Source organism: Cyclopterus lumpus, chromosome 22, assembly GCF_009769545.1.
Source record: "Cyclopterus lumpus isolate fCycLum1 chromosome 22, fCycLum1.pri, whole genome shotgun sequence".
In the NCBI taxonomy this organism is placed as follows: domain Eukaryota; kingdom Metazoa; phylum Chordata; class Actinopteri; order Perciformes; family Cyclopteridae; genus Cyclopterus; species Cyclopterus lumpus.
In genome coordinates, this window is record NC_046987.1 from 13,545,195 (window position 1) to 13,557,901 (window position 12,707).

The 12,707-nt window shown below is 42.5% G+C and overlaps 1 protein-coding gene across 1 annotated transcript; it reads left to right on the plus strand.

Annotated features, from left to right (window-relative positions):
• The first annotated feature begins 3,226 nt into the window (after positions 1-3,226).
• Positions 3,227-12,310, plus strand: grhl3 (grainyhead-like transcription factor 3). The gene is made up of 15 exons (XM_034525640.1): positions 3,227-3,370; positions 4,987-5,161; positions 5,245-5,306; positions 6,001-6,262; positions 6,380-6,619; positions 7,284-7,395; positions 7,569-7,663; positions 8,170-8,328; positions 8,437-8,506; positions 8,591-8,715; positions 9,443-9,468; positions 9,581-9,666; positions 9,785-9,870; positions 10,074-10,138; positions 11,348-12,310. The coding sequence occupies exons 1-15, from the start codon at positions 3,354-3,356 to the stop codon at positions 11,463-11,465; spliced, it is 1,698 nt and encodes a 565-aa protein (XP_034381531.1). The 5' UTR covers positions 3,227-3,353; the 3' UTR covers positions 11,466-12,310.
• Positions 12,311-12,707: the final 397 nt, after the last annotated feature.

The following is a 12,707-nucleotide window of genomic DNA, read 5'->3' on the forward strand; positions in this document are numbered from 1 at the left end:
CAAGTGATTTATTGTGTTTTCAGAGAATCATTTGCATGAACTTTATGTTTAGGGTTTAAGTCATGTTGAAACTGTTCTCAAGCAATAAGAGCAGGATAGGATTTAGTGGTCAAACAGTCACAGAGCAGGAAAAGTAGGCTAGGTGAAAGGAAGAGTCAATGGGACACAGGAAAAAGAGAAAGAGAGATCTAGTGGGAGGACAGAGGTGATGAGAGAGCTCCTTTTCGGCAGCAGTCGTGCGTAGAGCCAGTGCTGATCTCTGTTTGTGTGCGACCATGCATGGCTACCTGCTCACATGCACGCGCACACAAACAGTCACACAACAGACCAAAGCACAGGGGCACTTGGGTCTTGGTTTCCTAGTCTGAGGGGTGAGTTTCAAGGCATTAAAAGGAAATCTTTTGAACATCTTGTGACATCCATCAATCCCCTTTGTCGGATTTGGCCTGAGATCTCTGCGGGGCCATTGACACTTGTACACAATTAGACATGAAAGTTTCAACACTGAAGAGAAGATTTTTAAGATAAGTTTAATATATCTTTACACAGGCCAGAGTTAGTGTTTGTGTAAAGGTGCATTTTCTCTCCTTAGAGTGACTCTGTGTGTCGTAGCGAAGACAGAACTTGACTTCCTTGTTGCTTACCGTTCTAATTTTCGTGCACAGACAATCGAAGAAATCTTAAAACAATAAAACATGTCATAATATAAAAGGAAACCATGTCCTCTTAATGTGATCATGGGCTTGTTTTCCACCTTATTTTACTGGTTCATAATTTCCATAGTAGATTCCTGGAAAAAAACTATTTGATTTAGAAGTAATTATGAAAAGAAGTTGAAAGAACTGCTCCATATAAATCCAAGCAAATATTTATATATTTTGCATCTTTAGTTGACCTGCTGTGCTTTAGGGATGTTAAATAACAATATACAGAATAATGTACATTAATTAATTGGAAGTTGACTGATCAAACAGTATCTCCACTTTCCTCATAATTAGTACCACATTGCATAGTTATTTTCAGGAAACAACAAGAAATTAACTGGTTAACACATTAATTTGACATTATTCCAATCCCAACTCATTCACGATTTTTCAGGTTACCCTGTGACTAAACATAAATTAAGAGCTTGCTGGCCAAGTCAACAGTTACGAATTTAGCAGTTGCTGCTTGAACTTCATTGCAAATTTTAGTTAAATTAATTCTTCTAAGAATAAAGTAACATTTGTTTGTTCACCGGGGCCTTATTGGGTTTTTCCTGTGTGGTTGGAGTGCAGAGAGAGAAATAGAGAGACGTAAGTGAGAATAAAAGGGATTAACCGTTTGGTATGTTAATCACAGAGTACTAATGAGGGACAGGGGGAGAAAAATACGACGGGGTGAGAAAGAGAGGAACCACAGGCGAGAGGAACCGTTCACACTGTCAACGAGCTGATGAATAGTGAAAGCGACGTGGACCTGCGTACATGTTACAGCCCTCCTCTGTTCATTTACATGCTCCCTCTATAGGAATGTATGATTATACAGTCTATACACTCTGTCTTACAATATTTTGGATATGTGATGATATTTTAACCCCATTTCGATCGCATCATTTATAATCATTTCAATGAATAGAGCTGCAGTAGAGATGTGTAGATGCACTTTGAGGACATATGGCGTGGAGTAATCAAGGTGTGACGACCGTACGCAGAAGGGCTTGCTTCTTTCTTTTAATGTTCCTGATTCGATGCCAACTCGCCCTCTGGGGCTTTGCGCCTATGTGTGTGTGTGTGTGTTATATGACTAAGGGGTGTGTGTGAGTGTGTGGGCAAGCTGCACGGCACGCACCCTTGTGTATTAACACGCCAAATTCCCTCAGGTGCCAGTCCCAAAAAGTGCACAAACACACGCACACACGCACACACACACGCACACACACACGCCACACAATCAGTATCAGAATAAGATTTATTGGCCATGTATGTGTACACATAACATAACATTTAACATATACTGTATGTACAATATAAAAAACAATGACAATGGATTTGGGATTAGTGCAGAAAAGTGGCTACATGCACATTATTTTCTTTTTGTATGTTTGTGTACGTGTGCATCAGTGTGTGGGTGGAAGATAATACACCTGACTGATATGAAGACCATACGAGACCCTCTACTTTTGGATTACTGATAGAACGATATGTGAGCTTTGACTTTGCTCGCTCGAAAACATGTGTGCGTGTGTGTGTGTGTGTGTGTGTGTGTGTGTGGTGTGTTATGATTTTAAGTCATTGTGAAAGTGAACTCATCTTGAAGTCATTATCTACACAGTTTGTTGTCAACATTGTCAAATCCTTCTCCGTTCCTTTCTTAAGGTTCGTCTCTGAATAATTAATTAAATATTGTACTTTCAACCACCATATTTGTTACTTCACTAATCATTTTACAAAAAACATTTTTTTAAGTAGCTAGAATAATTAAAAAAACATTGTTATCATTTATTTAACAATATTTCTGTTGTTTTGTAAATACAAGAATGAGTGGACACTGTGTGCATACTTGTTGAGTTATTGTGTAAACTTAAATGTACTCATTAAAAAGGGAAACTTCTCAAGGCAGCTTTGATTATAGAGTCAATTTCATTTCAAAGGAGCACAATGTGCTTTACAATTATAAGGATAAAAAGAAGAGAGAGGCATCAAATGCATTTTCTTTTTGTCGAAATGCACAACATTTTGTAATTCCTGTAATGTTTCACTTATATTTGGTTGAAAAACATTAATTTGTGAAATAAGCTTCCTTTTAAGCACACCTCTCTATATTCTTTCATCTTGGATCCCAAGAAAATGAAGAAACCAAAACCTGTGTATTACATGGAAATAAAGGGGGGGAGAGAAAAATGATACTGAAAAAAGTATTAACATGTTAAAGCTGAGTTCCAGGCTTTTCTCATAGTCATTACCAAACCTTTCACACCTCTGGGATCCCGAGCTCACTCTTTTATCCACTATAATGAGATTCAAAACACTCCTGCGTTGGATTGTCTTGCAAAGTGCTCTCTCGGCTGCACACACTCACACACATGCGAGCCAGTTTCTCTCCAGCCTGTGAAGAGTTAATGGTCCTACACCTGTCCTATCAGACACCTGTTTCACTCCTCTCAGCCAATCAGAGAGGAGAGGGAAACTCACTGCTGACATGAAATAAATCTGGGCCCTGTTCAGAGGGAATCACAACACTTGACTCATCTGTGCGTCACTGATCTCTTCTGCTAGACTGATACACTCACTCACTCAGAGAGAGAGAAGCTCATACAAACACCGAAGAGTTGAAACTAAAGGAACCTATTCCGGCTGATTTGGATTGGAGACATGACCAAAGAGACTGAGTAAGTGCTGTGAGCATATTTTTTTCATATCCTAAAATGTGTGCTTCATCCCGATTTTTATTTTTCCAAAGTGTGCTTTTTGTCCACAAAATGAAAAACATTTTGATATAAACTTTACGTGAATCAATGCTGGTAGTTTATCTCCCCCCCCCCCCCCCTTCTTCCTCTTAGCAATGAGACCCCCATGTGAAATATCCCTGTTTTAAGAAAGGGGTGTTTTGCAGGGGAAATTGATATGGATAGTTTTGACACACACACACACACACACACACACACACACACACACACACACACACACACACACACACACACACACACACACACCATTTGGTCTCTGGTGGTAGTGGGTCTGTTTCGGCTTGCGTTGTTACTAACCTAGGGGCCACAGAGCACAAAAGGAGACCGGGAAATAAGAATCTCCTCTCGAGGTGTTGAACACAGACAGAGGGCAATGACAGCATGTAATGCATTGAATTACATAATGGCGAAACCCTAGACCCCCCCCCCCACACACCCCCTTCTGTGTGTCTGTGTTTAAACATCTGCACTCGGCTGGCTTTTGGGGGAAATAGAGAATAAGAAATGGAGTTTGGTGGTGTTTATTTAGGCTGCTCGGTGTGAGAGGGAGAGACAGGTGCATCTTAGAGCAGGTGTATGAGATTAGTTTTAGTTTTTGTAATGTAGCTGAAATATCAAGGACAAAGATATAATCTGGTGTTATAAAGCACAGTATTCCATGCTACAGTATGTCTAGTTTTCCATGGGCGTTTGAATGCAGCACTCTTGCATTAATCCTTGTGAGAAAGCCCTGGGTTTCTCCCTATACTGTGGTTCTGATGTGGTTGGGAACACCTGTGGTCTTGTCCTCCTGTCAGCACATTTAATTAGCTGTTTATCCAGAGTAAACTGCAGCTATTTGTTCATTTGCTACGTCAGGCAAACTCAAAAGGGGTATTCTCGTGGTAGGCGGGATATTTACAATCCAATGTCACCGTGAGTCTTTCCAAACAAATCAAATCCTACAACCCCCCCCCCCCCCCCCCTATCCCCCCCCCCACCCACACACACATTTTTGTGTTGTATGGAAAGCCAGAACTCAACACATGTGGTTATTTACTTAGTAAGAAAACCGTGTCATCTCTTTTAAGGTCTATGCAAATAAGAGAGTTTTCACAACTCCAGTAACCACAAGCACAAGGTGTGTGTGTGTGTGTGTGTGTGTGTGTGTGTGTGTGTGTGTGTGTGTGTGTGTGTGTGTGTGTGTGTATGTGTGTGTGTGTGTGTGTGTGTGTGGAGGGGCGTGTTAGTGGGTGGCCCTTGGCTTTTTAAACCTTTTTGACACCACTGCTTTTGAGGGATGTTACTCAGCTCTGTGGTTTTGCAATCGAAACCCTCCACGCTTAGGGGCAAGTATGTGCAGCATCCCGCTGCTCAGGTACTGCTGTTAAACGTACTCTCACTCTGTCAAACCCTATGTGTCAAATAAGCATTTACATTTTTTCTTTTCTTTTTGATCTCTCGATAATTCTACGTTCGTACCCTTTTTCTTCTGTTCACAGTATATTTTGACTCTTCAATCTAATCAATCCCTGTCAACTCTTTTCTCCTCTCTGCAGGACTGTGGGACTGGTCTTTCAGAGCGAGAACTTCAACTATAACCGTTACAATAACTACGCCATGGAAACCTGGTCTTACATGGAGAGCCCGGTCCTCGAGCAGAACCACCCCAAACCCAGACTCCACCCAGGAGACGACCTGGCCGCCTTAACCATGCTTTATGAACAGTGCAAGGTAGAAAAATGTGGAATCAGTAGTAATGAGAACTTAACTCAATGTTAATCCCAAAATTAATTCTATTAATTTTTATTTTCCAGAACCAGAAAGATCAGAAGGTTGTTACCAGCAACCGCGTTGGCAACATCTGCAAAACAGAGAGGTAAGACACACTCTTTTTTATACCAAGGACAGTGCAGATGATAAAATCATACAAAAATGAAGATTAAAAAAATATATACAAAATTTCCCTTTTAATTTACCAGTAATTTAAAGAAAAACTGCATGATTAAGAATACATGTTTCCATCCCTTGTTGTCACTGAATAAAGCGCATTAGAGAGTGTTAAACAGAAACAGAAAGGCAGGGCTTTGGGAGGCCATAAACAGGTGAGTGGGTAATCCTCAAGTCAAACATAGTCAGGGGATTATTGTCTACCTCTCCAGTCCTTCCATCCATCCATCCGCTCTCTATCATTGTCTCAGTCTTGCCTAAAGAGTTTCACAACAGGCCTCCCTCTGTCTTCACTGAGCTCTCCATTCCTACATCTTGTTAGGTGGGTGAGAAACGGCCAGTGTTGTCCCCTCAAACATTTTGAACAGGGAAACTCAAACACAGAGAAGAAAAAAAGATGGATTAAGAGACAAACAGTACCCACCCAGACTCAAACCGCGTCTTTCTGCAAGTTCACCTTGCAGTAGCTGTGTGTGCTTTTTCCGTCTGTTATATATTTGCACAGGCTGTCTGCAGGCTGTTTAACACACACTACAGTTTGTCACTTAAAGGTTTTTTGCTTCCTCTCTCTTTGTAACTGGATGGAGTAGTCACAGTGATCTGTTTTTCCCTCACTCCGCCAGGAATCTAACCAACACCAATGAGCTTGTTTCGTTGGAGGCGTCCGCCAACGTCATGAAGATCCTCTCTGATGGTGTTCCCTTAAGCCATCTCCAGGAGGCTTTGGGATCCAAGCAGAACGTCTCACTGCCCATCTCTGCTCCCACCACCTCAGACACCTACGCCACCCTGACCAGCGTTGTGGCGGACACATACGACAAGCAGGAGCTCAACATCATCTTTGACTCCCTGCTGACCGGTACCTTCCCCGATCATAGCGCCGAGGTAAATTTAGCGTCATTATTTGAAAGCGAAGCCCTGTTTCCTGTGTCTTCCATTTGGCATCTCTCCAGACTTCTCCCTCTTTCCTGTCATTAACAAATGTCTTTTTGTGAATTTCAGACTCTTCCCTATAGCGATCCCTTCCCTAATGACCAGTCCAGCCCGGTCTACTCAGGCTCCTACACCAACTCTCCACCAGAGAGATTCAGGAATGAGTTCCAGTTTTCCCTGGGAGCTCCTTTGGCTTCTTCGTACAAGTCCAGTGAGCTGCCCATGGTTTACCTGAACAAAGGCCAGTTCTACCCCATCACTCTACAGGGAGTGGACAGCAGTGCCTGCCTCACTGCCACTAAAGTCAAGGTGAGTCATGGACATTGTCAGGAAAGCAACAACCATTTTTTGTAATGTTGAAATGATTCTCCAGAGTTGTTGTCCTGTTATTACTGGACAACAGGTAAGCCACTTTAAAAATATTGGTGACTATTGTTCTTAATGGCATCCTTCCCTTCAGGCTTTTTTCGCATGATTATATAAATTCTTTGCGTGCCACCAAGCCAACCCTTCCCACATATATGTCCCTCCCTTGGAGCCAGCTCCTATGTGACTAATACCCTGCTGACACCCTGCACACTGGGGTGGCACCATTAAAATGACAGTGTCCTGCCCTGTATAATTTATTCTTACACTGGTGTAACAAGGCCAGAGTGTGGTGGAGCTTAGCTGAAAAAAGAAAGAAAAAAGGAGTGGATGAGGACGGGGGGGAAGGGGGGGGGGAGGTGCGGTGTGGTTTTAAAAACATAGGCGACAAACCTTTTCTTTGTCAAGCGAATCAGAGGATAAGAATACACACAAACCCGCTCACTGCAAATAACTGATGACAATGTGGTGAGAAAAGGGGGATTTGGAGTGATAAATGAAACGTGATGGAGATTCTTTGACATCTTGGCTGGTGAAAGAATTCCACTCAGTTCGGCAAACGTACCTAATTGTCTGCTCTTCTGTCACCTTTCTTTCTCCGCTTCAGACCGTGGTGATGGCTGTGTTCGAGAATGACAAGAGCCCAGAAATGCAGCTCCGCTTTTGGAATCACTGGCACGCACGTCAGCCAACCGCCAAGCAGAGGGTCATTGACATCGGTATGTTCTTCACATATACAAAAATAGGCAGGCCACGTCTCCGTACACCTGTAAAGAGACACCTACACCAAGGACACCACACTGAAAGATTCCCTCACTGAGAAAATCAACACATCACTCTTATTAACAAGTAAAGAAGATTGAAAATGTTTTTGTTTTTTTCCCCTTTATAGCAGACTACAAAGAAGTGTTCAGCGGGATTAGCAACGTAGAGGAGTTGGCCTTCAACGCTCTTTCCTTTGTTTGGAACCCCAATGAAGAGGCCAAGGTAAGCACGCATACACAGACGCACACAAATATGTTTTTATATAACCTGGCTATGAAAGGCCAGGAATCTGACGAGGGAAGGAAAGAACAGGTGGAGGATTTAGAAGAAAAGGGAGGAAAGGTAGAAAAGGGAGGTGTAGAGGAGAAGGAGTGGCTGGGGAGGGAGGGGAGGAATCCTAGAAATGTGTTTGGCCCTGAGGCTCCTGTCACCACAGCAGGCGAGAGCCACGACGGCTTATACGAAGCTTCTCTGTGGCCCAAAGGCGCTGGGGCGGGGCCACCAAACCTGCTGCAGGTGGAAAGAAGCAGGAAGAAGATACATTAGTGGCAGAACATGTGAGGATAGAGAAGATTAAATAAATGAGAAAAATGGAATGTCAGTGAGAAACATGTTGGAGGTCTCTTTTTAATTGTGTACATAAAGGAATCACATGCAGAAAGAATATCAGTGGTCCAAAACATGACAACAACAAGATGTAATTAAAAGACCTACTCCTTTCCCCACAGGTTTACATCGGCATCAACTCTCTAAGCACAGACTTCTCGGCTCAGAAGGGAGTTAAAGGCCTGCCTCTAAATCTGCAGATCGACACGTACGACTTCAGCTCAGGAACCAACCAGCTGCTGCACAGAGCCGCTTGCCAGGTCAAGATTTTCTGCGATAAGGTACGTAATGTGTCCCTTCATTCGTCTTTTTCTTACACACACAAAATAAACATTTGGAGTTTGTGGAGTCAAAGTCATTATTGTAACCACGTGATTGTGTGACCTCAGGGTGCAGAGAGGAAGATGCGCGATGAGGAGAGGAAGAGAAGCAAAAGGAGGGTGAAGCCCGATGCTAATAGTGAGTCTTGCCAACAGAAACCACGTCTTAAAGATATATAATCCGTTTTAGAGAATATATTCTAACTTCTGCTTTTGTCTCCAGCCAACAAGTCTTTAGTGAGCAGCTCCATGGGCAGCGACTGTACCTTCTTCCAAACCCTGGATGACCACATCACCCAGCCAGTTCTATTTATTCCAGAAACACACCTCTCCAGTTTACAGCGCATGGTAGGTCCTCCTCTCCTCTCGTCTCCTCTCCTCTCCTCTCCTCTCCTCTCCTCTCCTCTCCTCTCCTCTCCTCTCCTCCCCTGTCCTCTCCTCTGTTGAGTGAATCATGTTCCCGACCCCTGTATTGCCGTAGGCAGTAGCACAGGCACGAGAGAGACAGGGAGAAGACTGTGGGAAAGTATGCAGTGGGAAAAAATTGCCTGGGAAGGGGAGGGGATGGTGTCAGCGAAAGTGAGGAGAAACGCAGACTTGGGATCAGATGAGCTAATTGGAGTCGAAACCAGGCACAAGTACAAGCCGCTACAGCTACTGACACTGAGATTAGGCAAAGGGGGCTTACACACAAAAACACTCTCACACGCACACCTGGCGCAACAGCTCACTGACACCCTCATATTCTCTGGTATTTTTCACACACAATTGCAATAACTGTGAGTTGAGAGTGCTGTTCAGACAGGCCAGTTTGCTCACCCCGTGGAGTCAATAGGGACATGGGAGCGTGTGTGTAACGGGAAAAGGATGTTAGATAATAGGTAGGGTGGTCTTATTAGTGCCCACGCTTATGTAGTTTAGAGGTTATGGGAAATGAGGTCTTAAAGTAATGATAACATTCTTCTTTGAAAGTATTACGCACAGACAATGGAGGGAAAGGTGAATTTAAGCAATGCTTTTATCAGTGGAGTGGCGTCTAATCAGATCTCTGGTCTACTCTCTGTTGTCTCTCTAGGCCCCTCCCATGGACGAGATTGATAGGTGAGTGAAGAAAACTGTTGGCAACATTAACAGCCATACACAACCAGTAATTTCTGAATCAACACAAAGTGGCTGTTTTAGTTTAATGTGAACGTCTCTTGTGTTTTCCCAGGAGTTCTATGAAGAGATTATATCCAGACAGAGACCAGATCAGCTCTGCACCCAGCAAACAAGCCCGCAGAGACAACCCACAAAGAGGTACATAGGAAACTACAAGTGTAATATTAAAAAAAGAAGGCGTAATCAATAATGAACCAATTAGATTTCCTCGTCTTTTTAGCTAAATGTTTTAATTGCTTCTCTCGCTTTCCCATAGTTCTGCTGTATGTGAGGACGCACACTGAAGAGGTGTTTGATGCACTCATGCTCAGCGCGCCAACACTGTCAGGCCTACGGGACGCTGTAAGTGACAAACTCTGACTTCAAGCGCACTAATGTAGTATCTCACCTGATCTCCGAGGTGGAGATAAACCCCACACCTCCACCTTGTCTCGGTTAATGCCTTCCAACAACCTCACATATGTTACCGTACCATATCTCTCAGGTTTATTGTGTTTCTTTCAGCAGAAGACCACGCTAACTCTCTTATTCCTTTCTTCACTCAGGTTTCAGAAAGGTACGGTATGCAAAAAGACACCATTGGGAAAATCTACAAAAAGTGCAAGAGAGGGTGAGTAACTTATTATTCCCTTGATATGTTTTTGTTGGTTTAAAGTAGTGCATTTGATACGGACGGTGTGCATAAATTCAGGGCTTAGTATGTAGTTTTAATCTCATCCTCCTTTAAGGAACTCATGTTGACAGACTGGGTAGGTAGGTTAGTTGGCTCGGCCTCCTGGAATGTGTTAATTGCAGCTTCTCCAAAAGAAAGACCGATGACTGAGGGAGGATGAAAAGATTTCAAAAGCTTTTCAGATGAGTCATGGGCAATTGTTGTCTTTATGTTTTCATAACCTAATCGAAACATCAGGAAGTATTTCGATGTTGAAAGAGATATCCAGTGTCATAAAGTTAAAGGCTTCCAGTTACTAGCTGAAGGTCATCAAGTTGTGATCTTTTTTTAAGTCACATTTGTATCAGCTGAAGATAGGTCAGATGAGTTTATACACACTGCCCTTCTTCTGCGCTGATTTTTGGTGCTTTGGATTAAATTAATAAAAGGACTGTTTTAATTTCATCAAAAGGTACTGGGAAAAAATGCACTCCGGTGGTAGTGAAAATGTCACCTCTTCTCTTCGTGACCGATTACTCTCAAAGATGGACTTGTAAAACATCCTTGACACGCTAGCATAATTTCCATTTTAGTTGCTGTCAAACTGAACACAGTCTAGGTCACCTCCTGGGAAATAACAGAGGAATGTTTTTCTTGAGAAGTAAATAAGAACTCCTGACAGAGACTAAAAACACCTTTGGGTGATGTTCCTGCTGTTCCCTGCTTGCTGCTGGCAGCTGTCACTTGAGGGGCTAGGCTAACAGGTTGGGTTACATTCTCCCGGCTGTTCCCTCCCTCTTCTCTCGTTCTTGTCTTTAATCAACCCTGTCCCCGCAGGCAGAATGAATGAGCCTCTGGTTAACTCGGTCATTAAAGCCTCTAAGATTTAGAGGTTAGTGTTGTTAGAGAAGGAAGAGAGTGACCTGATTTACTAACCCTACTGATGTAGGAGATATACCGCCACTGTGGTTGCCCTGAGAAGTGTCCGACAAAGAAATGACGTGCGTTTAAACCCAAACAAACACTGTTGCTTATGTAAAGAGACACATTATAGAGGCAATTTGCACATACTAGCTTTAAAGTCAAATGTGTTTTATATTTATTTTTCTTCCGTGCACCACATTTTCATTGCAATCACTGAGATAACCTTGCTCGTCTCTTCTTTAGGATTTTCATCAACATGGACGACAACATCATCCAACATTACACCAACCAGTCGGCCTTCCTCATTGAGATGTCCGAGGTCATCAACGGCCAGTTCCAGGTCACCCTCATTGAAGTATGAGAGCAAGCATCCAGTCAGCCGCCTGCTCCATTGAAGAATGTAACGCATTACAGCCGCCGGTTTGATCCATCTCTAATAGCACTGCCCAGTCAAAGACAATGTAAGCTGTGGACTGACAACACCAATGAGAGAACTGGGCCGGAGGGAGAGAGCAGTTTTCTGGATGTTGTAAATACCACTCGCCCCATGATTTTGTTATTTGAAATTTAACCTAAGAGCAATTATGTTGAACAGCCTGTACATATATAATGTAAATAGAATTTAATATGACTGTGTTTTATGAACTAGCCATGTGCATGTCGCAAATCAATTTTTTCACATAATGCTATGTATTTCAATTTTTTTTTTTACAGAGCTCTGCACATTTTCAAAGGTTGCTAGTCTTGCTGCTTTTAATGTATCTATCATTTATTCTACAAGAGCCAATGGTGCGTTTCCTCACCCACAACCTACTTATGATGTTTTTTCACTCCTATAAGTATCTTCCTGTAGGTTCCTGTTAGTTTCACAACTTAAATGGCCCGATGGCTTAATTCAGAACCTAAAGTCAGACATTTCCACCCATAAAACCACACAAAACTTAGTATTGGCCATCATTAAATCCAGAGTTGTGGACATTTCCTTCCTTTTATAGTGTACCCACAGTTCCCCCCCCAACCCTGAGTCCTCATTGTATGCGTGTGTGTGTGTGTAAAAAGTTGTAGGATATTTTTTCCCTTTTACGTTATGCATCATTTCAAAACAAGCATGTATCCCTGTAATATTTCATTATTGTATCATGGCAATTCTGGTTGTATTTGTCACATCTTACCTCTTTTGTAGGAAAATAAAGAAAATGCATAATAGGTTTTGTGGCTGTTTCTTAATTGTACACACAGATCTGATTGAAAAGCTAGCCATTCACAACAACGATCAATTATTAATAGTGTGTGTGTGTGTGTTTTTGTGCGTGCACAAATTATATAGATTTTTCTTCTTCTCTCATCTCTTTATAATAAAACAGCTGATTGCTTTATCAACTCTCTCTATAGATCAAACAGAAGCACATATCCCATCGTTTTGGGGGAGGGGGAGGGGGGGTCATATGTAGATGAACATACAAAAAATGTAATTGTGTTTTCAGTTTTCTAGCAGCTCTATGTGATCCAACTAGGCAGCACACATGTTCTGAAGAAGGAAAGCTTTCCCTATTTGGTGACACTGACAGCAGGGGGGTGCAATCCTGCCCTAGATATAACCCAG